Below are 23760 nucleotides of genomic sequence, written 5' to 3'. Positions count from 1 at the left end.
TGCCCCAGGCACTAGGTCTATTTGGTCTGTAACCATCGTAATTGTATGCTGCACTGTATGTAACCATAGCCTTAAGTCAAAGCACCTAGATACCGCAGGGTTTTGTGCGCCATACAAGTACCAAAATAAATAAACCTGATGTAAAGAAGTGTTGGCATAACACTGAAGAAATTAAATCTACAACAAAGGCTTGATCATAATAGGATGTGTTGCTCCGATCTTTGATATATAGAAGCACTACCATCTATAGGTCAATTATGCAAATAAGGGGGGAAAGTATTGCTTGACGCAAAGTCTTTAGCTAAGTACAATAGATTTTAATGAAATGGGCTGTGCTAGCGGTTCAATGGGTATGGATTTACAGAAATGCTAGAATGTATGGCTGAAGCTAGCTTTCACTGTATATCAGGATTTACCATGTATACTATAATAAGCATGTACCTTAGCAATGTTCATCCCCTTTAAGATAGTAGTACAAGAACGTATCCGTACATTCATTGAACACACCAGACAGATACAGGACCAAATTGTTATTATTCGTAAGGAGGATACATGCCAAAGTGAAAAAACATACCTCCATTCTTGAAGCTGCAATATCTTGGTCATAATGTCCCATCAAATTTGGAAAAAATGTCATGTTGTATGTCATACCAACGCACCTTGGTACGGATACAGGTTCACAGGTAAAAAGGCTGTGTCCTTGGATTACTGATGTTAAGCTCCAAAAGGCAAAAAACTCAAAAAATACCATTGTCCTTCAGTGTGTGATGTAGCTTCAGCCAGTGGCCGAAAATAAAAAATAAAATGACAGACAAAGTCAGTCAGTCAGTCATACATGGATCTCGGTCATTTTGGTGTTTGGAAGAAGAAGAGACTGAACAGGACACCACAACTGACTTCCCTGAGTGCTTCCCATTCTGAATGATCCTTTTCTTGTTACAAGTGAATCTAGAACCAAAGGGAAAAAAAAATAATACATGAGAAAAAGACAAAGGATGTGTGTCAAACACGAATGGAAAGTACTTTTATTAATAAAGTTTCAAAGGACAAAAGTTTAGAATTTGTCTTCGAGAAATAAGCTGCATCAAATGCTTTCGTCAAGACAAATCATTATAATTAAAGACATGTGTCAAGCTGTACCGGCCACCTTTAAGCATAAGGGCGAACATTTGTCCTACATTAAAAAAAAGTATGTTTGTAGTCTTTTCTTCCATTACACCTCTTCCTAACCCGCACAACATCACTTATTTACACAAGAGGTTCACCAAAACAAAGACCTCCGCTAGCTACCGTAGATCCAGTATGCCTGCAATAGCACTTTGCTCAGGCACAGGATGATGGAGTGTGTGAGGGATTCGACCATACGCACGGGAAGAGAGTGCTCGCCTGAGATTTTTTTGTTTGTTTAAAAGAAAAAGTGATGGGAGATCAACCTCCAAATATATGTGGGGCCAATCCTGCATATTTCCTACGCTCACCGCACAGCAGAAAAATAGTCATGTACTCTGGGAGGACACAGTTTACCAGTGCCGCCCTCTCCCGTCATGTGCAGCTGACACCCGACAGCCAAAAGTACATCAAAAGTTTTCGGCCATGGGCAGCCCGATTAGAATTTCAAGGCCCCATGGATTTGCATCTCCATTGTCAAACCTTGCTGGTGGCGAATACTGAAGAATGTTAATTAGTGACAATGGAGACCAGACGCCAACACCTCTTCGTAATGAAATGTGTCAACTTGGTACTACCAACACCCCTCCTTGGTATGAAAGGGCAGTGAATGTCACGTCTGGAAAAACTCCTTTCAGAGCAGGGAAGTATGTGAATTGTAAGACACGAAAGTCTGCCTGCAACCCCCTACTTCAAAGGAGGCCCATGTTGTGATCAAGCGCCGCATAGGGCTCAGGTAATTAGGGAAACACTGAGGTACAGCAGACAGTAAGATGGGTGGGACTTGAAAGTATATGTTGTCACCTTTCTCCTGTCTGTTGCCAAGCGCTCCGAGTTTGACCTGAAGCATCACTGAAGATTGTTGGTGGAGAACCAGGATTGGCTCACTTAAGTTAGGCTTGGCCTACACCAATCCCTGGGACCAGTTTGGCTTTAAAAGAGGGCTGAGCCCCTCAGTGATCAGATCATCTGAAGACTTCGCAAGGAGTAAGAAGGACCCATTTGGACCAAAGCTGAAGGTACATAGTCTACCTTACATCTTCCGCCAGTGAAGGAAGGCCAGGAGTTCCAAGAGGGAAGCAAGATCCCTCCCCTAAACATCTCCCAGGGAACAGAGGGAGATCCCGGACTCAGAGGTCTCGCCCAGCAGCTCCAGAACCGGTACCCAGCCAACACACAGCGTGCCCTGCTAGGTTCTGACAGCAAGTTACCAGGGTGTGGGGGGGAGAAGGGGAGGGGCCTGAGAGTCTCTGGACAAAGGACAAGGCTGTTGCCTGCTAACACCCTGCTGAGCTTTGGCCAGTCCGCCTGAAAGGATACAAGCCCCATGAAGAAGCTAGGAAGAGTGCCACACAACCATCATCCATCTTTTTTAGGACAATTTGGAGACAGTCGAGTCCTCTCACCGAATCCGACTGCACCGCTAAATGTTGTCACGCTGCAGTCGCCAGAGCCATCCGAGACGCCTCGACCAGCATTCTGGATCCACCAACCAGCACAGAGACAACAATTCTTGGCCCAGAGCCGTCGCGCCGGACAATCTGCAGACGTCTGTCCAGCCTTGCTTGCCGAACTGCCTGCCTCCTGGTACCCGCAGCTGGCTCCCACCACTAACTCTGTCTCACGGGCTGCAAAGCACCATGGAACCGCCTAGACGCTGTCGAGCAACAAGAACTTCAGTACCAGGTACATTGTAGTTCTGAACCCCCCCCCCGCCCGCCCGGACCTTCACCGATGGTAACTAGAGACAGTTACAACCTTTTGCCCTTTTGGTGTTGGAACCAAATAACCTTGAACAGTATGAATGATTGCTTTACCAACTACCCTCCTGTCAGTATCAAGACTGCATCCCTTTCCTTCGTGAAACTGTCAGTCCTCTGTGTTCCTTTACAGTGTGGGTTGTAATTGTATTGTGCTAGAACTGTCTGTTGTAGTAATAAAAAGTAGATATTTGTATACAAGCTTAACTGGACAGTCCCTTTTATCATTGGTTAATAATTGTATTTTCGCTGTATTGCAACTAACCAATGATCCACGACCTTGTGGAGCTAAGCCTGCCGATCCATCCACGTTACCAAGATTGGACAAGGTGGTCTTATAATAAACTTGTTTTCCATTATAATTCACTTGTATTCCAATGTGTTCGGATCCCTTCTGGTGTACTAGAGGTGTGGGGTTGATTGATTGTTTCTGAACAGATATTCCTCCCTGCACCACTGGTGCCCCGGAAGTCGACTCATGACAGAGCGTAAACTCAGTATTGTGGGTCAGGCACGGAATGCAGAAGGGAAATCACTTAGTTTTCTCTAGCTGCTCGGCTCTACAATATTTGAATGAATTAAAGTTTTTTAATTCGCGAACTATATTCATTAATCTGTAGTGAAAATAAAAACAGTGCACGTCTCCCTGCAGAATCAGGCAGCAGAAGCATGGATAATGCTAGAATACATGCATACACTGAGGAAAGTGGAGTGTGTACAACTTACAGTATTTATGTTTTTAGGGTTACTGGGGCAAAGGTGATCGTTTTTTTGAGGACCACTTGCAGGCAGGGGGGTCATGAACCCCGGTCCCTCACAATCCCTGTAAAACTCTAGATGGAATGGACTGTGCTCAAGACGGTGTGCCCAAGACTAACGCCTAATGGAGACACAGGTGAATCTAGGGTCACAGAAAGCAGGCCCAACCAATATCTAGACAGTGCTGCCTGGAGACAGTATAGGATGGGAGTTGCACAGACACCCTTAGTCTTTACTGCAGTGCCATTATGTGATACTGCCTCAGACCTTGGAGAGTGATAGAGCTGCGCTGTGACAGACATCCACTTTTGTGCTTATATGCAGGTTCAAAAGGCACTGTACAATCCTGTCACTATGTACGTTGGAAGCTTGGAGAAAAATACCTAGAAGTCTATCTACAACTGGAACCTGCAACCACAGAGGAGACTAGTGCTACCGACCCCAGATCTGCTGCCCTTGGGGCAGTCAGGCATACCATCACCAAGGGACCCACAGGACCACGATACTCTGCAGGATAAGAAAACACTGTATGCCGAGAGCAGAAAGGAAGAACCCGATTCCGAAAATTGAACATGCCAACCTAAACAAACGACTTGGAGATGCACAGGAGGATACAATGGAAACAAGCAGTACCAGGATGAGTAGAAGCTAAAACGCCCACTCAGCCATCACACTTCTACAAACCAAGAGCCAACACAATTACAAAGGTAAAACAGGAACAGTCACCTTCAGCTTTGCGGTCACGTGGTGCGAGGGAAGGCTATACTCTCAGGACTTAGCCAAGAGACCTATTGCCATGCAATGGAAAGCTGGTCAGGCTCAGTCTATCGTAGTGTGGCTTTATAAAACGGCCAACTGCATACAGTGCTGAAGTAGCCTGGCCCAATTCCTGGAGAAGGTAGTGCTGTACATTCTAACTGGCACACCTACATGGACAATTACCCCACTGACCTAAGACTACCTTGAGCTGGTGATGCGTTGGGACCGCAATGTGTGAAACTCAATTATATTGGGGTTTGCAGTGTGGGACGGAAAGCCAGACATTCCACTTAGAGTTTGTAAACTCCTGTCCCCGATACACGTTGGTGAAGGACATGATGCATACTAAAATGAAAATGACTTCCAACTTGTTCTTCCAACTATTAGCAAGTATGAACAGTTACTGGGTTATTGTGCTGAAGGCGAGAATTGGGGTATAGAACTGGGTAATTTGGGTGTATAGTTTTTGGTCCAGCCTAACCGGTGCTACTGTAATGCCTTCTATATTTTGTTTAATATGTAAATCAATAAACTGCTTAAAAAAAACATTATTTCATTTAACTGTATAGGTTTAGTTTATTTGTATTTAGTGTCTCGCGTTCCCCCTTTTTTTAAAAATCATAAAGCCTGCGGGTGTACCGGAAGACATAGTATTTATGAGAAAAATATATAAAAAGCAAAGAACAATTAAAGAAACATACACAAGCATTCCTTTGTTCGCCTTTCCTTTTGTGTGCCAGTTATTCTAACCTACTGGAGGAAATTCATCCTAACCTACCTTTTGGGCCCTTCTGCATGCCATGGAGGAACTCACCAGGGCGATCTGGAACCCAGGTAAGCAGGGTTGGACACAGGCAAGAGGAGTGTCAAGAATTCAGTAAAGGTACATAAAAAGTGTGTTGCGATTTCACTCGAGGGATCACACTGAACAACTTCGTCAGATGGAAGGCAGGAGGTCTGGGACGCACTTCGGATCTCTTCGGGAATGGCACCCTGCTCTCATTCGAAGAATGTAATGCGAAGTTCCAAGCTCCTGAGGGGAAGTGATTCTGCTACACCCAGCCCAGACATTGGGTGTCCCACGAGACTATAAAACTGCATGGAAGTAGAGAACTGACAGCATTAGAACGAACCCGGATGGTACTCCCACCCACCGGTAAAACCTCGACCCTATACAGGCTACTGGACAGAGGGGACCCCAATCTGAAGGAACTCTACATGTTGAGATGGGAACGAGACTCAGGAAGAGAGCTGGATGCGGAGAATTGGAACCACATCTGGACTAGAACCCACAGGAGCTCAAAATAAGTCACCAACAAAGAGCGGCGATCAAAGTCTGCTACAGATGGTATCGGATGCTGGAGACCCTGCACAAAAGTAACCCTGCCATCCCACCGCAATGGTGGAGAGGCTGCACTGACACTGGCACACTGTTTCACCTCCTGTGGTCATGCCCGAACATTGCTCTGTTCTGGAAAGAGGTGCTACAACAGATCAAACTGATCACTGGCCTCTCGATCCTGTGGGACCCCGGAATATTCCTACTGGGGGACACAGGTGATGGTCAATTCCCAATGACGGGCCGTCTGGTGGATCTTTGCTCCCATCTCCTCACAGCCACGAAAATTAATAGCAAGACTGTGGAAACACCCTGAGGGCCCAACAATCCCCATGTGGTGGACAAAGTGTTGGGATATTGCCGTCACACAAAAAATATCTGCCTTCCGTTTTGGGAATAGAAGTAAGTTCTACAGCATCGGAGCTCCCTTTCTGGACTACACACAACAGTTCCCGGACATGGTGAGACAGCCACCGTCTCTCCACTGGATGGCGAAGGACGACTAAGGACGGACGCAGCCCCACTGGAGGGTTCCTTAGTTCCCTCACCACACAAGAACTTCTGGAACAAAATGAAGCAACGCCCATCTCAACTGTTCCTTGGCCGTAATGCTATTACAAGTAATCTAGCCCAATGCCTACCCCAGCAGCTGACCCCTAGGGCGACTATGAACTGAAGCTGCCCCAGCCCCAATATGCTCCGACTGACCTCTCCCCCGATTCCCCTAGGTTATGTTCTGATTTTTCTTTTAGTTCCACATTTGTTTCTTAGTATTGCAATGTGTCTTGAACAATGCTTACAGCGTTTTGGTTAACAAAATCTCAATAAAAAGTCTTGTTGGAAAATAAAGTGTATTGTGTGCCCGCCTAAATCTGTCTCCTAATAGGTTGCGTGGCAGAATTCCACCTCCCTCCCCCACAACTACATTTTTGAGGCACTACCAAGATCCCCTTTAGCGTGCCTATACCCCAACCCTACCTATCCCCTTCTCCTTCCCAGGGTAGTGTACATACTTCTAGAGTAAGTATCAGTCAATCCATTTTTGGATTGTAAGGGATTTCAATCAGGCACACACCCAAGTCTTGCCTAGCATGTAGTGTGCAAATGAAACCCTTATTTTATTTTTGTCTAGAAGTTCAATATTCTGAATGATATACCACTCATATCACACCCTCCTCAAAATACCCGCCAGGTCACACTGAACCAGGAATCAGGCTAGTTTGTAAAGGTAAAGATTTATTTAATATTCAATCACCCATAGATTTAATATGGATATATATGGGCAAGCAATCACCCAAAGTGTGACAATACAATTCAGGAAGATAAGCAAAGCAATTTAATTCACTTATAAGGAGGCAAAATAGAAAATACGGGGAAAAGAACAGTTTGGTTTGCACACAGATAGCGTTTAGGTTAATGTTCCCCTGCAAAGTTTTGTTTAAATACAAAGGAGCAATCCTACACCAATGTGAGTCATCAGCAGGTTTTCAGGAATGAAACACAATGTCTAGAGTTATAGGCAATCCTCCCTCCCAAACAAGAGAGAAAACCTTATTTTGGCAAATGACACTTTGAAAAGGACAGGTGAAAATGGTTTTGTGAAATACTGCAAAAGGGTGCAAACATGCTTAAATGGATAGGAATTGTAAGAAAAGCAACACTAATCAGGTCCTAACATGTCCTAACATGCATGAGCTATAATATAAAGCTATAATATAAACAACAATACACACTTGAGATTAGGATGGGATGGAAAAAGCACTTTGAAATGAGGAAATGACACGTGTAAACTTGTGAATTTTGCAAATTTGCGGCAAACTTACTATGCGATATTGAAGTGTCAAATAAGAGGTTTTAGTGAGTGGCGCTTTTGCAAAATATGCGCAAAATGAAAACAGAAAAGCGCTTTTGAAAATGACAGATGGGTTTGATTACACTATATGACGACTATGAAAAAGAGAATACCACAGATGGATCTTACAGTCACGTGATCAGCGTAACATGTCCTGTTGTGGATACTCTACTTCCTGGGATTTATTTTAGTTACTCAAAATCACTAGGGAAACACAGGTGAGACAATTAGCACAAGAAGGATTCTAACAATGCTGGAGTTCGGAATTAAAGATGGGATAATACAATGCAGATATACTAAGGGTCACTGTTCTTCCTGCTAAGACTTACAGAAGAAGTTTTTAAATTGGACCGTCAGCTCTGGTCAATGAATTGGATCTGGTCTAACGGCGGCAGGACACCTCTAGTAGGATTGGATCAGTAAGACGGTTCTGGTCAATTTGGACTGCACCTCAGACTGGATTTGGAAGGGCCCCTTCTGGTTACTGGACACAGTAGATGGCAGGATGCAAGTTTTCAGCGGGCACGCCTTAGTCGTAGCAAGCCAAGCTGAATCAGAATGAAATCCCTTCAAGTTTGGGATGTTTGCAATTGGGCCAGGCTAGCAATAATTTTGCAAAGCTAGAGTCTGGATTCTGCAAAGAAATCTGGATCTTTCAAGGAATTCTGGAGTCAGTTACAAGTTGAAGAGTTCTGGAATAAGGTGCTGCAGTGGACATCTGGATGGGTTCTGGAATCAGTGTGTTCTGGAAGCAGTCTGTTCTGGAAGCAGTCTTTTGTGTAGTAAAACTTCTATATTTATACATTACAAATGCCCTCCCTAGTTTATGGTGTGGGCAGAACCTCAAAACACAACCGCAGGTCTGTGAGTGGCTACTGGTGTGTGCTTTGTTCTGGTTGGCAGTCTAAACAGAGCTGTCATCTTATTACAGGATTTAGGAACTCCCACCTGGACTTTTAACCAAAACATACTTTTGCACAAATGTACATTTCTACCATTATGTACCCTCATAAAATTGTACACATATACTTTATTCTCGATTATCTAAATTTACATTAACTTCTCATCTTTGTGAGAGCTGTATTGATCATTCTATGGATTTTTATCAGTTTTACCCATAACACATTGGATTAATCATTTCTAATTTGATACATCTCTGGGCTCTGATCAGGGGATCATGTACATACACTTAAGCTTGCAACATTAATAGCTTTGCCACAATCAGTGTTTTAGTGTATCTTTGGTTCCTTATGTAGTAAGAACTCCTACCACATCTTCAACTGTGTAGCATGAGTTCAGATTTATAAGTTTGTATTTTTCACTTGTCCACATTTTGGATGTCATGTTAAATGTCAAAGTTCTGAAGCAAAAACAAGTAATTTCCATTCAAAATCCAGTCCGGGTTTTTTTTTTCTTATTTCCAAGTGAGCAAATGGCCAGTCCTTTGAAGTTCACTGAGAAACCTCCTCCACATCCAGCACCGCCTTTAGGAAGATGGGTGTCCAAGCCTTCCTTTGTCCTTGGGTCAGCTAGGAGACACATGTCTGAGGCTTTCTTTGTTTTCATTATGTGGGAACCATTAACAGCCATTAGCCTTCCTGTTCTCAAGGAAGTGTCAAGCAGAGATGTCAGTTTTCCCAGGCCAGGCTATCAGATCAGAATTACATAGTGGATTGGTCCCAGACTGGGCCCTTTGACAACATTTTTTCATTTCCCATATAAAATATAAGCACAGTTTATAAAGGATTTAAACATTTTAAAAGAATTAGCCCTTCACCAACAGAGGCGATTTTTGCCATTCTAATCAGGAAATAGAAACACTTTTAAACTGGGTTTGACAGCCAATTTCTTTAGGCAGCTGTCAGGTAGTGATGTCTGGATTCCTCGGACACCTGGAGAATCCATGATTTAATCAAACTTTCCTTTCAATAATTCACTGGGGAAAATGACTGAATTTAGCGCCAAAAAACACTTTGAAGGTTGCTATGGATTAGGAAACTGTATTTAACTGTATTCTAGACCTGCCAAGTCTGGATCAAAATCGAGCTAAGGCCAGTGAGTGTTGAAGTCACTTACTGGTGGCCCTTTGTTCATCCAAATGCATTTATGCATTGAAGGTTACTTTTGGCCTTCCTGTTAGCTTGGGTAGTGTAGGCTGGCCAAGGCCCAACGAAAGTTGGGAACAGCTTTGTTCATCATAGCAGATTCTCACCTGATGCTTTAAACTTCCCTTCAGAAATCTTCCCCCAACTTTTTCCTGCTCTCCAAGAAGTACTTTAAAAAATCACAGCATTGAGCAGTGAACTTAGGTTGTGCCCATGTCTGAGAATGCCTAGAGAGGGAACACAATATTGGCCAATGCAATGTGCCCAGGTCTGAGGATACCAAAATATATAACAGTATTGAGCAGTGTGATTCACTTATGTCTCAGAGCACCAAGATATGACAAAATTGGGCTGTGCCATGTGCTGGGGTGGTCAGGAAGGGTCCCTATGATTACGAGGTGTTTATGTTGCACACATCGTATTGATGACTAGGGGTAGAAGTGAACTGAGCGCGATCAACCACCCAGCTTTCCTCATATTGCGGGGAATTTTCATGGAGCCATGTGCAAATCAAGAGTTAGGGTTTAAACGGGTTAGGCCAGTTATTGCTAGTAATTAATTATGTTTCTATAACAATGTTTAACCATGTATTGACGTCATGACCTACTACGGACGAATCATAAGAGGTATGTTATAAATGCGATCTGAAGATTATCAAGATAAAACTGCCCAATGAAAATTTAGGAATTGATATGGATAGTTTATTTGTATAGCGACTATACACACACACACACGTGTTTCAAAGCACTTTAAGGCAAGGGAGGGAGCAAGGAAAAATGCAATGACATTCTTAAAAGGCCTTGAGACATTAAGAATGTGAAATTAACTATCGTACTAGGCCTGACCACATTTCAGATGGAGGGAAGGGAGGAGACGAGACAGACAATGACTATCATACAGGCCTGACGATATTTCTGGTAGCTCTGGAGATTGACAAAATGTGAGGGGGGCCAGGGGCAAATTAGGAAAATATGGGATTTCTTTGAAGAGGGTTTTTGGCCAATCATGTTTGGGGAGTGGATACCAATAAAGTATTTGGGAGTGTTTAACTGTAGTGAAACTGTATACAAGATGTAAACTGATGTGGTTTGATGGGTTAGTTTGGTCCTGCTACACCATCTAACTGCTCCCTGGAGAATTGCACAATATACTTGCTTTATGTGCAACCGTGGACTAACTTTTTAAGTGGTGGGCCTTTTTGGGTTAAGGCGTTTAAAGGCCCATTTGAACATTTGGCGGACCAGGGTAGGAGCCCAGGCATTCCGGGACGTTTGGGGTCTTCGGTCCACACTGCTCAGATGCGGCACCTCATGACTGGCATCAGTCTTCCTTGCACTGTGAAAAAATAGGTCTCCAGACACCATATTGGTTAAAGGTCTGTCTGCTCCCCAGAGACATGGTGCCATGGCCTAGCTGTGCAGGGCAACTTTTCGGAGCACCACATTGGACAGCATTGGGTTTACTGGAGTGCATGTTTGGGGTGAAAATTAGGGGTGTTGGGGGAGGGGTTTCTTCGATACAATGGGTTTTGGTAAAGGTAGACTTGGAGTGTGGGTGTGAAATTAGTTGAGGTTGCAAGGACTGAAGTGGTTGAACTGTTCTGTGTTGCATGTCCACTGTAAATATTTTTTGCATTGTTTGTTATTTTTTTAAGATTCCATTGCTTGGAATCTTCAGCGAGGTGAAGCGGTGCCTCTCTAAGAGCAGTGAGCAAGGGGTCCACATCTGGATTCCCCTGCTAACTTAGGGTGAGACCGAAAATTACTTGGTATGCAAAACAGAGGGGGGTCTGGGAAACTCTACCAGGACGAACACAGCCCATTGACTTGTTCTTGGGTGGATGGCCCCTGGGAGAGTCTCAGTCTTTAGCTCACTGTTCTTCACAGAGAAGAAATGTCCCCGCATATCAGTCTTTGTCCTGCCCAGTGGTAGTCCAGCACTGAAATGCTAGGCAATTGTCCTCTGAACACTCTTGTACCACAGCAACCCCATACACGTGTTTCAGCCTAGTTGGGCATCATCAGTGAGGTGAAGCTGTGCCTCTCTAAGAGCAGTGAGCAAGGGGTCCACGTCTGGATTCCCCTGGTAATTTAGGGCAAGGCTGTCAGAAGATGTGGTGAGGCCTGGGGCAAAACATTTGGTGAGCCCCCCTTACAATTGTTTGCACTCAGCCAGCAGCGGCACCTCCTCAAACAGGAGACTCGAGAAATCTCCCTTTGAGTTTGTTTGAAGGATCCCAAATATGGTTTATTAATACAACTCCAAATCAACTACAGCAAAATTAGATTTCTCTACTGAAGAAAGGTTTATGCCGGACTAACTTTTGTATCATATTCATAAATATATGTAGGATAGCATGAGCTCTCCACTCCACCACCTCCAACTCTCTGAGGGTCAGTCACTTCTCCAAGCAAAACCATCTCCGGTTCCGGAAGCAACTCAAGACCTGTCTCTTTGCTTTTGCCTTCTCTCTCTCTCCTCTCCCTTGCTGATCACCTGCCTGATCCATGCACAGGTCACCTGGTCAAGCTCTGAATTCGGGCCCAGGTCCCTGCCTGTCCTTTTGCAATCCTGCACTGCCTCTTGGCTCCCCTGCACTATGTGGTCTGTATCTGTAACCCTACAGTCCCTCTCTTGCACTTATTCTACACCCGTTGGCTGCACTTAGGAGTACCCACACTTGTCACCCGTTGGCTGCATTCTTGCTTCTCCTTTGTTCCTTGGCACTTCTCCCCTCCCCCCATCCCTGCTCTTGCACGATCTGAATGACACAAGGCCTAGTAAGATCTGTGTTTTGTCCTACTCTTTTTGTTTCCCCCTCCTTGCCTTGTCGCATCTAGAAACACTTGTGTACAGGCACGTTATAAATGCCATTTCATATCATATCATTAAGGAGCACACTGCCCCTGTGTGTGCATTAAAACACACCTCATACACAGTGACAAATGAAGTACAATGGAGGCTGGTACATTTCTGAATTTAAGACGCTTACATTTTTGTGCTAATTAGGCAGGATTAACAGAGCACAGTGAGGGAGCCCAAACCAAACAAGGCTTGCTTTATGGGGGGTGCTCACTCCCAAGAAAATGTTTGGAACATTGGGTTACAATTATGCATCTTACAGCACTTTCTTTGCAAAAGAGGGTAGAAAGCCATACAGTTTGCAATTGGTTTTTTATGGAAGCACCTGGAAAATCCCAATAGTTGCAAATCACAAACCGTGCACAGGAACATTTTTCAATACATTTCATGCTGCCTTTCCACAAAAGATATGCTAGTATAAAAATATATTCATGCTGGCAGTTCTCATGTATGTCCAAGCAGGCTGCATCAATATATGCCATTGTTACAATGTATGGACTCCCAGCCAGTAAAAATGCCATGCCACAGAAACTATATCCAGGCTGACTCTGTACCATAAGTGTTATTACTTGCTAGATTGGCCTACATTCAATGTGGGCCAATTTAGCCAAGTAGTACGTTTGCTTTAACCTTGATGCATAGTCCTGTGCATCAAGGGTAACGCAAAAAGAGCATTGGCAATGCTAACATTCGTATAGGAATGGGAAAGGAATTTCTGTACTGGTATTAGCTGGCCATTATTAGTGCCAGTGCAAAATGGTTTGAGTATCTGAGCAGCTAATAGCAGTGTCTGGCAAATGCCTAATACTTTTCCACAAGCAAAAACTGTTGGCTTTGCCAGTGCTGGTTTTTAACAGGACTTCAGCGAAAGACATGCAGGGTGTTTTTAAATCGAGTGGCCAAAGGCAGACCTGATTAAGACATTTTTATTACACCAGTTCCATGTTTACAACTCCAATGAAGTCATGAAATCTCAGAAGACTCATTTGAGAAAACACTTGCAGGCACATTGAGGGCAAGGTTTGATAGCAAGGTGTGTAAAGCTAGCTCAAAGAGTTCCAGTGAGGAGGTGTTTTGGGTAGGGAGGGCAGGAAATGGGTGAGAATTGCCATAGGATTAGCATGGCCGTGAGAAGTCAGTGGGTGGGCAAATAACTAAACAACAACTACAAGTCCCTTCTCATATTGCATTTCTTCCTATCTGTACTCAATGCTATCATTGGGACAGATCTTCCCAGACCCAGGATCTGGCAAATTATTACCCACCAGATTGGGAATACAGCTCCACAATATGGGAAATCTGTGCACTATATGTCTATTTTAGAATGCTCTGGTGTGTTTGTGCTTTAAACTATGTTTGGCAGGGATTTAAACCGTAGCCGCTAGGTTCCAAAGTGAGACACTTCCCACAAGACCACAAGAGGGTCTGAGCGTGAGCCCTGTGAAATCCCTTGTCAATGTTGCACTGTACTGGAAATATTGATGTGCATTTTTTAGGTTTAAAAGGGGTGCATATTTTGAACTTTGCTGACGATAAATCCTCAGAGTGGAAGAGGGAAATGTTCATGGGGTGGCTAAAATACCTGCCCTACACCCTCCTAATCATCCCATCGTTGGGCCCGGCCTCTTTCACTGCGGTAGGAGGGATGCCCCAGAAAAAAAGTATATTTCCACCACTGTCTGTTCGCTAAAGCAATAGTTTTGGCTTATTTGTGGCGCACTTAATAACCCAAACAAAAAGAATGCCATGCAGTGGCGCAACACCATTGAGCGGATCGGGCTCTAGCCCCTTCCTGAAATGTTGGGCTTTGTTGATTCGACCTGGCTCCATGGACGGCGCCCGCCCCTGGCCACTTTGAGGCAGAAGGCCTCTTTCGATGTGTCGCCAGCCTGTAGCACTCGTTAAGGAGCAGCATCAGCATCAGACATGCAGAGCACAAAAACCTATCCATGCAATATCAACAGACTCACTTTGATGAAGCCAAAGTCTTAACTTCTGGTCTCAGCTTTTAGATGGCCCATCTCTCTAGAGATTAGCATAGCACTATGAAAGTAAACAGCCTCTGAATTGGGTTGAAAAGTACGACCAGTGGACAAAGGGAAGGTGAAATATCTTTTCAGCTTCCTAGCTGGGCTCAGGGGAATCAGAGGGAAATTGGAGCAGGGATGGCTAAAGATGTGTCAGGGCTGGTGGGGTCCCATTTCTTTTTGATTTTTGGGGCACCCCTTACTGATTGGAACACTGATCCAAGGCACCTGTGGAGTGCTTAAATCAATAATGAAGTCAAAATAATGCAGCAAGGAGGTTCAAAGCTGCAGATTATCAGTAGGTTTCTGTGTCATAAGACCGCCAACATGGGGGCAGCTACTTCGGGGGCCTATTTCAACTCAATCCCTCAGGGGGGGAGACCGAAAGTGCAATGGGTTTATTGGCCCCACTCACTATCCGCTTTCAAAACTGTCACCCAGCCCCTGCCGGGTTGACCGACAGAGCCATGGTCAGACTGAACAGGACACAAACTTTAAATGGTGTCTTGGCTTCGCTGTTAACAAAGGCCCTGCAATTACTAACATAAAACATTTTACTGTTAGCACCTGCATTCATATGCATACATTATTAGGTAATTGAAATCATGATGTGGGGTTAGCCCTTGCATGCTAGGGGAGTGATTAGAAGGGTAGTGGTGACATGAGACATCTCATTCTCACAGCAGTCCTTAAGTGTGACGTTTCAGAAATGAAGACAAGAGGTAGCTGCTTTTAACATTGAAGCTTCATCAGAATAGTCTCATTCGAATGTGGAAAGATGTTAGATGCCCCCAAACAAGGAAGTTTACCCCTCCCTCACAGCCTCTGATGTTAGCGCCTCTTCCAACATGTGAAGTGTTAGTCCCCCTTCCCCACCTGACATTTTAGCCTAGGTGCACCTCTGATGCCATGAACCCACTCCTTAATGAAGTGGCCCCCAGGGTGGCTACATTTAGGGGTGGGGCTGAACACACATTCACATAAAACACTTTCACCCATGCATTCATCCACCAGTTACACAACTCCATACATGCATGCATACATACATAAAACCAAACAGCATTGACACAAATACCAACATGCACTCATACATACACATATACATACTCATTTAATTTAAATACACAAATATACACACATTTCATTCAAAATAAAAAAAACACTAACCTTACCTCCATGCACCCTTCAAAAGCATCCACGCAACCAACACGTAGACATGCAGTCTGACAGGAGAGAACTCCTCTCCCATCAGTCAGCGTGGCCACAATGAGCAACATGAACACACTGACAGGAGAGGAGTCCTCTCTTGTCATTCAGCATGTCTACGTTGTCAGCTGAATAACAGGAGGCAGCAGAGCTCACTTCTGAGCCCTGCTGCCTCCCATTATTTTGCTGTTTGTTGCGGAGCCAAACGGCTTTGTAACAAACAGCAAAATCATTACAGGGCAGAGAGCAGACAGCACAGTCCCCTGTGTGAATAAAGGACACGGGAGACTGTGCTGCCTGCTTCTCCTTAGGAGAAGGGGCCACGAGGCCCCCCGCAAGCACGAGGCCTAGGGCAGTTTGCCTCCCCCGAACCCACCTCGTGACGGCCCTGACTTAGGGTGAGAACCAAAGTTACTTGATATGCAAAACAGAGGGGGGTCTGGGAAACTCTACCAGCACGAACACAGCCCGTTGACTTGTTCTTGGGTCGATGGCCCCTGGGAGAGTCTCTACCAAGTATTTAGCTCAGTGTTCTTTTCACAGAGAAGAAATGTCCCCGCATATCAGTCTTTGTCCTACCCAGGGGCAGTCCAGCACCGAAATGCTAGGCAATTCTCCTCTGAACAAGAGTACCACAGCAATCCCATACACGTGTTTCAGCCTAGTTGGGCATCATCAGTGAGGTGAAGCTGTGCCTCTCTAATAGCAGTGAGCAGGGAGTCCATGTCTGTATTCCCCTGGTAATTTAGGGTGAGACCCAAAGTTACTTGGTATACGAAACAGAGGGGGGTCTGGGAAACTCTCTACCAAGTAACCGAGTGAGGTAATTGTGGTATAGACTAGTATCTAGTATGATGAATGAGTGTGAAGTACAACTATGGAATTGGGTTAGAGTAAAAAAGGAAGATTTTCTTTGGAGCTGTGGGTTTGGCATCAGTTTTTTGTGAAACTGTTTTTTTATACCTTGGGTTGGAGTATGGAGAGACTGTTGAAACATTTGTGGCATGTGTTGCCTGGCTAGAAGGCAAACATTTTAAAGTAGTCTAGAGAATGGTTGCAGAAGAGTAAGGGGAACATTATAAATTCCTATGCTACATGGATACTGAACAATCTACATACCTTTTTAACTACAAAGCACAAGAGCTCAAAGTTAGAGAAGTGGTTAAACATCTTGGAATTATGGAGGATGTATGATGAAAGGGCCATAATGTTGAAATTGGGGAAGGGCCGAAAAAGGAGGGTGTGGAAATTCCTTCTGCACAGTCCCCATATGGGTGCTAACCTTTATCGCCCGCAGAGGCGTACACAGACCCAGAGTTCATCCCACCATTTTACCCAGCAGCTACTCCAGTGATTGCAAGACAGGCACAGTCAACGTCTCCATAAGTTACGATTTCTAAGAACTGTGATTTTGAGGACACTGGAAGGATAACCTTTCGTTAGGGCTACAGAGGGAATGAAAACTGAGAGCGGGAAGGGGATAATTCCCCCGACTGATAGGTGAGCAGAAACATTAAAGGTTCGAAACACGTGTCGGCTGACCACTTTTAGACCAGGTGTCTACTTTATGAATATTAAAGAAACTCACCTTCAAAAACTGCATTCAGCCTGTATATCCTTGTAGTCAGAGGACTATGAAAACTAATAACTGCAAGTTAACCAGGAATTTCGACTTTTTCAGAGTGGTAGATGCGCAAGAACATGAAAAAATGAAGGAATTGCTAAGGCTAGCGGAGGAAGAGGTAGTGCTGCTACAGCAGCAAAGATATCAAGAGTGAGAGAAAGTGAGAAGACGGCTAAGGGATGTAGAAGAAGGAAGGTGTGGACATGGGCAGGTTCTTGTTAGATTGGACAATTTATCGGAACGTTTGAGGTGGGTATGGAAAACATGGATGCTGCCACAGGTACAGGGGATGAACAGCGAGGACAGGAGATGGCACCCTAAGGTAGTGCTGATTATGCTTCCATGCCTGTAGAGGGGTAAGGAGGTGAAGTAGCCGAAGTAGACTAAGAAGGTGAGGAATGGGATGTCGAGCAAGGAGAGCATGGCATAGTCACCCTACCTCCAGCTCCAGTAGCAGCTATAGAAAGCACACCATGGAACCATAGGATGTGCTAGGGTACTTGCATGTCTGTAGAAAGTAGTAGGGGAGAGATGGGGAGGTAGTAAAAACCGGTAAACTTTAGTTTGCGTCAGTCTGGGAAGGGCGTGTTATGTCCTGTGGACAAACATGGACCGGAATAACTTGATGAAGACAATCTGTTCGCTCACTGCAGGGGCGGGGAAGTGGATTTATGTTTTGGAGAAGCATACTGCCGGTGTCATGTTGGACATAGGGGACATGAAGAGCTTATTAACGGCCTTAATAGGGGAGCGGTCAGACAAGCTTTGGAAATGATTGGGGTATCTGGGAGTTCAGTTGGATACAAATACCCATGATGCAGCAGCTTTTAATAATCGTAGGGCACAGGTATGGGGGGTCTTGCAGAATATGTATCCCGATACTCCAGATATCAATTCAATTTTTAGCTAAGATAATAAAACTGATGATCCTGTCACACACATCCAGTTAATTCAGGAGATGGAGGGCAGAAACGGAATAAGCAAGGGACAAGAATGAGGTGATTTTTACCACATGCTGAAGAAGTGACTTCCTAAAGAAGTTTAGATGACGTGGTAGGGATGGAGGCCAAGAGTTGGTCAGAAATTCAGGAACACATCGTGCATTTGTGCAAGAGAAGACAGAAAAAAAAAGAAGAAAAAAAAGGAGACTGTAGAGCAGGCACAAAAAGCAGAGGCTACGCTTGTTCAAAAGAAATTGGCAAAGATTTGTTTAGAAGGGGCAGCCTTACAAATTCTATGGAGGGACAGAAGGGGCAGCCTTACAAATTCTATGGAGGGACAGCAGGGACACTGCGAACTGGGTAGATGCAGGGTTGGGTGGACTGATATGTTACCGGTCAAAGGCCAATGAAAGGGTTTCCGAGGGGTAGGGGAGGATTTCCACAGAGAAGTGGGTCATTTGACTGGTTCGGCGGAATGGGTCATGAACAGCCACAGTACCTTAACATGGGAGCTCAACAGATGCAGGACCCAGCCCTGCCATATTTCCCAGGCTCTGTGCATTTGCAGCAGGCATGAGTTGAACAGAACCCAGCGACTGGGGCTGCACAGACCTTCGGGATCCCACCGATCATGCCAGCACACGCATCGGTGCAGACATGGGACATCCTTCACACCCCAATCCCCACTTGCGCTTCTGTGCATCAATCCGACCTTATCGCTAAGAGACATGTCCGAAAAGCGATTGTTCAAAGACACTGAAGACACAGGAGAGATGGTCTTTGAAATTGGGGTGCCTTGCCCGATAGACAATGCTCCTTGTTCAATTTAATACAAACAAATTCAATTTTTATATATCTTCAATACGGTTATATCCATCCTTGTTAAAAATTGTTCTCTGTTCATTCTTTATGGTTACCAGATCTACTCAAAGTCTGTAATGCGCTAACATATGTAACAATATCTGTATCTTGAACAATAAAAATCATTAAAATAAAAAAAAAAAAATACATTGCTATTTTGGAAGGCGGATTTGGGAAAAGTGACGGACCATTTGTGGACCAGCAATCCTCATGAGTGTTGGAGCAGCGAGTATAAAATGTAAACCTGATGCGATATTACTAGAGGTTAAACAGTACCCCATGTCTAAGGAAGCTGACAAAGGGATTTAGGAAGACCATTAGGCCTTTGTTAAGGCAAGGCATAATACAATCGTCTGTGTTCTCATACATTATGGCAATCTACCCTGTGAAGAAAGGATAAGGGGTCCAGTTGGAGGATGGTCCACGATTTGCACCCCCTCAATAAAATTGCCAAGGCAGAATTTCCAGTGTTACTGAATCCTGCACCCATTCTCTGTAACATCCCTACTGGCGCAATCCACTTCACGGTAACAGATTAAAAAAATTAGACGGGCGAGAAGTGTACCGGTACAGCGTTCGTGGGTCTTGTGGATGGGAGTAGTGGGTCAAACTGAAGAGACTGTTGCCTTCTCATTACTTGCAAATCTGACAGTCAAAGTGAGCAACACAAAGCGCCCGTTTAAAGATTTGCTTAAATATATGAGATTTACCATCTGGACATGCAAAAAAAAAAATAAAGTTGCTTTACGTCACTAATAAAATGTTGTTTTCAACATCACGAATAGCAATGTGCTGCAAGTTTGTGACAAAGAAGCTGCATATCTATCTTTGTTTACTTATTAAATGCCATCAATCACTGAAAGTACAGTAGGATTAACGAGATGTTTCAGGTGGCATTATCTTGCATTGTAGAGTTTACCATTCAGAATGTGAAAATTAAAGCTACAATGATTCTTTTGGCTTAACATGTTGCTAAAAGGATGTCCGTGTGGCTTAATTATGCAATTTGTGTTTTTTGTAAGTAAACTCTACAAGAAATTACTGTAGACCTTGAAATCTAATTATTTGAGCGAAGGTTAGTTGTGACATTGGTCACTTACACCCCTCTCCCCTCACTCGGCCCCCCCACCACCTTTTTAGCCATGTGTCCGAGCATCCCACTCCCTCCTTTTTGGATGCAGCCAGAGTACCACTAGTTCCTTTTTTCCACTTCACCACTGCCTGAAAGCCTAGATGATTGGTTATTAAGGCAAGTTGCAGGGCAAGGAGAAGTGACATGGGGCATGGCAACAGTCTCAATCAATGGTTTCTCTTTCAGGAAGCATACTGCAGTTTTCAGTTGGTCGGAGCATTAGCAAGCGAACTGAATCCTTGGCAGTTCTCTTCGGAATACATGCTCACCCTACAACAGTATCAAACAAAAATTGTATACTCGCAGAACATTCTCTTCAATCGCAACAATCAGGTTACCCAAAACAGCTTATTGGCTACATACTCAACATAGCTCACTCAATAACAGAAACGTTCCCGTTGTTAATGTTTGGCCACTCACTCTCAAAAACACATTGTTTCACCCCACACTTGCAGACAAATCATAAGACATCACAAAGACGTGGCTGTGATTGCTCAAGGGCAAAGCTACTCCAAGTAACTAGGCAACAACAACTGCATGGTTGCACACAGGGCACCAGAACTGTAAAAACGTCTAACGCAGAGGCCACTGAATCTAGTCCTTCAATCACATTAAAAGATGCAGTCATTCAATCACATTAAAAGATGCAGGTTTACCTGAGAATTATTCTTCAGAATGGGCTGTAAAAATAGAGATACTGCCCGTGGCACCACTGATCTGAATACATCAGTGGAACTGTGGCTGGAAGTAGAGTGCATCCAATGTATTATTTTTTTTGGGTTGGAACATTTGCCCGATTTAGGGTGTAAAAGTGTCTGGTTTGCCACATATTTGCATGGCTGGATGTCCACTATTTCCATTACACATTAGTGAGACTGGGGAGGGATAAATGAACATGGATAAAGCCATCTTGGTAAGCCGCTTGTTTCCACACAACTGCTCGAGCCTGCACCAAGTCCTTAGAGAGTCCGCTCCATAAAGCTCCTTACCTTCTTTTAATCGCTTCATCACCGCAACGCAAGCAGGTAAGCCCAGAAGGGTTTTGGAAGAATTTCCCACAAGTGTGCTAGTTTTGCAAAATTTAGAAAAAGCCGCTTTTTCTATTGTGCTTGGTGGCCTGCATCTTTGCCACAAACCTTTTTCGTGACTGCAATTACATTTACTGGCATTTTAGCCCATCCAGGCTTGTGATCCCGGCTGGGGCTTTTCTTTCCATCATTAAAGACACCACTGGATGTGCATCGGCAGCACAGCAATCGGGATCAGTGATTGGCCTGCATGGGAGTACCAATCACAGGAGCCGGCAGGTGACGCCGGCCCACACTAAGGCCCCTTTCTGAGCCTGTCTGGGACAGAGAGGGCCCCCTCCTCAACTCAGCCCTGCAGCACCTACTGACCAGCTAACAAGCATGCAGCCTGCTACCCCACAAACCTATGCCTCTGGAACTCTGCTCTCAAGAATACCTGTGAGTCATGGCTGGACATTGTCATCGCCTTTTTTACTGACCTAAACAGCTGTTGAACTAAGGTGTGCCTATGCCATTCCACCTTCCTTGTCTTACTTTATCCCTCTTTTCAATGCATTTCTGTGCTTTTTGGTAATTCTAATCCTGGTGTGCTTTTAACAACTCTTCATCCCATTTTTGGTGCTAAAGTGTTTCCATTGCATCGGTTTTCTTGCTTGCTCTTGGCTACTGGGCCACCTGGTGAGTGTGTGCGCATACTGTGCAGTTCCGCCTCAATTTTCCAGCCGTCCCTATGGCACTCACCATCTCCCCTACCTAGTTTAACTGCTATTCTATCACCTATCCCCCCTCTCTAACAAGTACGGAAGAAAAAAGCTTAACACATCCGGACCACTAATCCTGGCCTACCCATTGCAGACAACTATGTCAGCACAACTTCTAGACAGATTTTAACTGATATTCTATTTTCTGCCCCCATCTCCAGATCTTAGGACTCTGCATACCTCCTTGCTCATCTTCACCCATTAATTGTGGGACTAGATGGGAAGTATCCTCCTCCTCCACATGCTGTGCCTCATCAACTTCCTCCCCACACCTGCTACGCCTTCTTCCTCGCTCTCTTGCCCCCTCCTCCGACTGGCATACCACGCTCCTGTACCCTTCCTCTGAAAAACTTCAAAGGCAGTGACCTCTTGCATCTAGCTACGCTTAATGCTCGCTCTGCTATTAAACACTCTGCCGACATCCGCTTCCTCCTTTAAGATCTTGACCTAGATAGCCTCACTCTTACCGAGACGTGGTTCAATGCCAGCTCAGTCACTGATTTTGACTCCTTTCTCCCTATGGCTACAAGATTCCTCAGAGCCATCTAGGTGCGGTCATCTGACTCAGGAGGCCGACGGAGGATTGCTGCAGCGACACTGTGTGGGAATTGCCTCGGTTGGCTGCATTACATGGACATGCTTTGGCGTAGAGTACCACTGCCCAGTGGGTGCTAAGTGGTGGGAGTGCAATAGACACTCTGTAGGACAGTGTCGGTTCAGGGTCTGGGCCAGGCCTACTGCAGAGTTTGGAGGGGGCTGCCCTGGGGACAGACGATTCTCAGGGGCGAGTAGTGACGTTTACTTAAGAACTGTACTTGCGGGGAGACATATTACTTGGCAATAGTGACGCAGCATGATGAAGGGTGCAGGGAACAAGCGTGGCCCAATGGAATCATACACCAACACTCCTGCGAGGTATCCGAGGTCTGACTCGGAAAATAACGGCGGCCCGAGTGCGGTGGAAGCCAAACCATGTGAGGATCAGCTAATGGCGGCGATGCAGAGCGGATGTATGTCATTCAACTTTAAGTTGGATGAAATTGTGGTGAATATTAGTTCATTAAAATCCAAACTGGATAGAAAGTGGGCAAATCACGGAAGCTGAGACCAGGACAGGCGGAGGTGGAAGATATGGGGCAACAAGGCCATGCAATCGCAGATTTGAAGGCAGAATTGGCCGTGATACGGGGCAAATGGGATGACCTTGAGTCACGCTCATGGCGGAAGAGCGTGCTGATTGTTGGAGTGCCTGAGAAAGCCTGTGAGGGGCACATGCAGCCATTTGTAGAGGAGCTGCTTCAGAACCTATTTAGGGCGGCCAACTTGCAGTTTTTGGTTCAGCGCACCCATCGCATCCTGGCACCTGTGCCAAAGCCCTGGGGCCTCTCTGCGCACTTTCATTGCAAGACTGCTCAATTATAGAGACAGCGATCTCATCTTGAACATTTCTCGAGATCTGGGGACACTACGTTACGAAGCAAGGTAATATCCACATGAGTTCAGACACAGCGGCGGTCATATGACCCGTTGCCGCGAGTGCTGCGGGCCAGACTGATTCAATATGCCCTGATATTGCC

The 23760-nt window shown here is 44.9% G+C and overlaps 1 protein-coding gene across 2 annotated transcripts in view; it reads right to left on the bottom strand.

Moving 5' to 3' along the window:
* FZD6 (frizzled class receptor 6) overlaps nt 1–23760 on the bottom strand; it is a 477217-nt gene that overhangs the window by 429972 nt on the left and 23485 nt on the right. Inside the window, exon 2 of one of the 2 annotated variants that reach the window (XM_069621466.1) lies at nt 575–948. In XM_069621466.1, the coding sequence (XP_069477567.1) occupies nt 575–751 (177 nt within the window). In that variant the 5' untranslated portion in view covers nt 752–948. Of the gene's footprint in view, nt 1–574; nt 949–23760 lie in introns of those variants that run through there. The other variant, XM_069621467.1, reaches the window with a different exon arrangement.

This window comes from Ambystoma mexicanum, chromosome 5q (genome assembly GCF_040938575.1).
Source record: "Ambystoma mexicanum isolate Mex_15411 chromosome 5q, UKY_AmexF1_1, whole genome shotgun sequence".
Lineage (NCBI taxonomy): Eukaryota > Metazoa > Chordata > Amphibia > Caudata > Ambystomatidae > Ambystoma > Ambystoma mexicanum.
The sequence above is the reverse complement of the archived record's forward strand: the minus strand, read 5'-3'. Positions and strand labels throughout refer to the sequence as shown.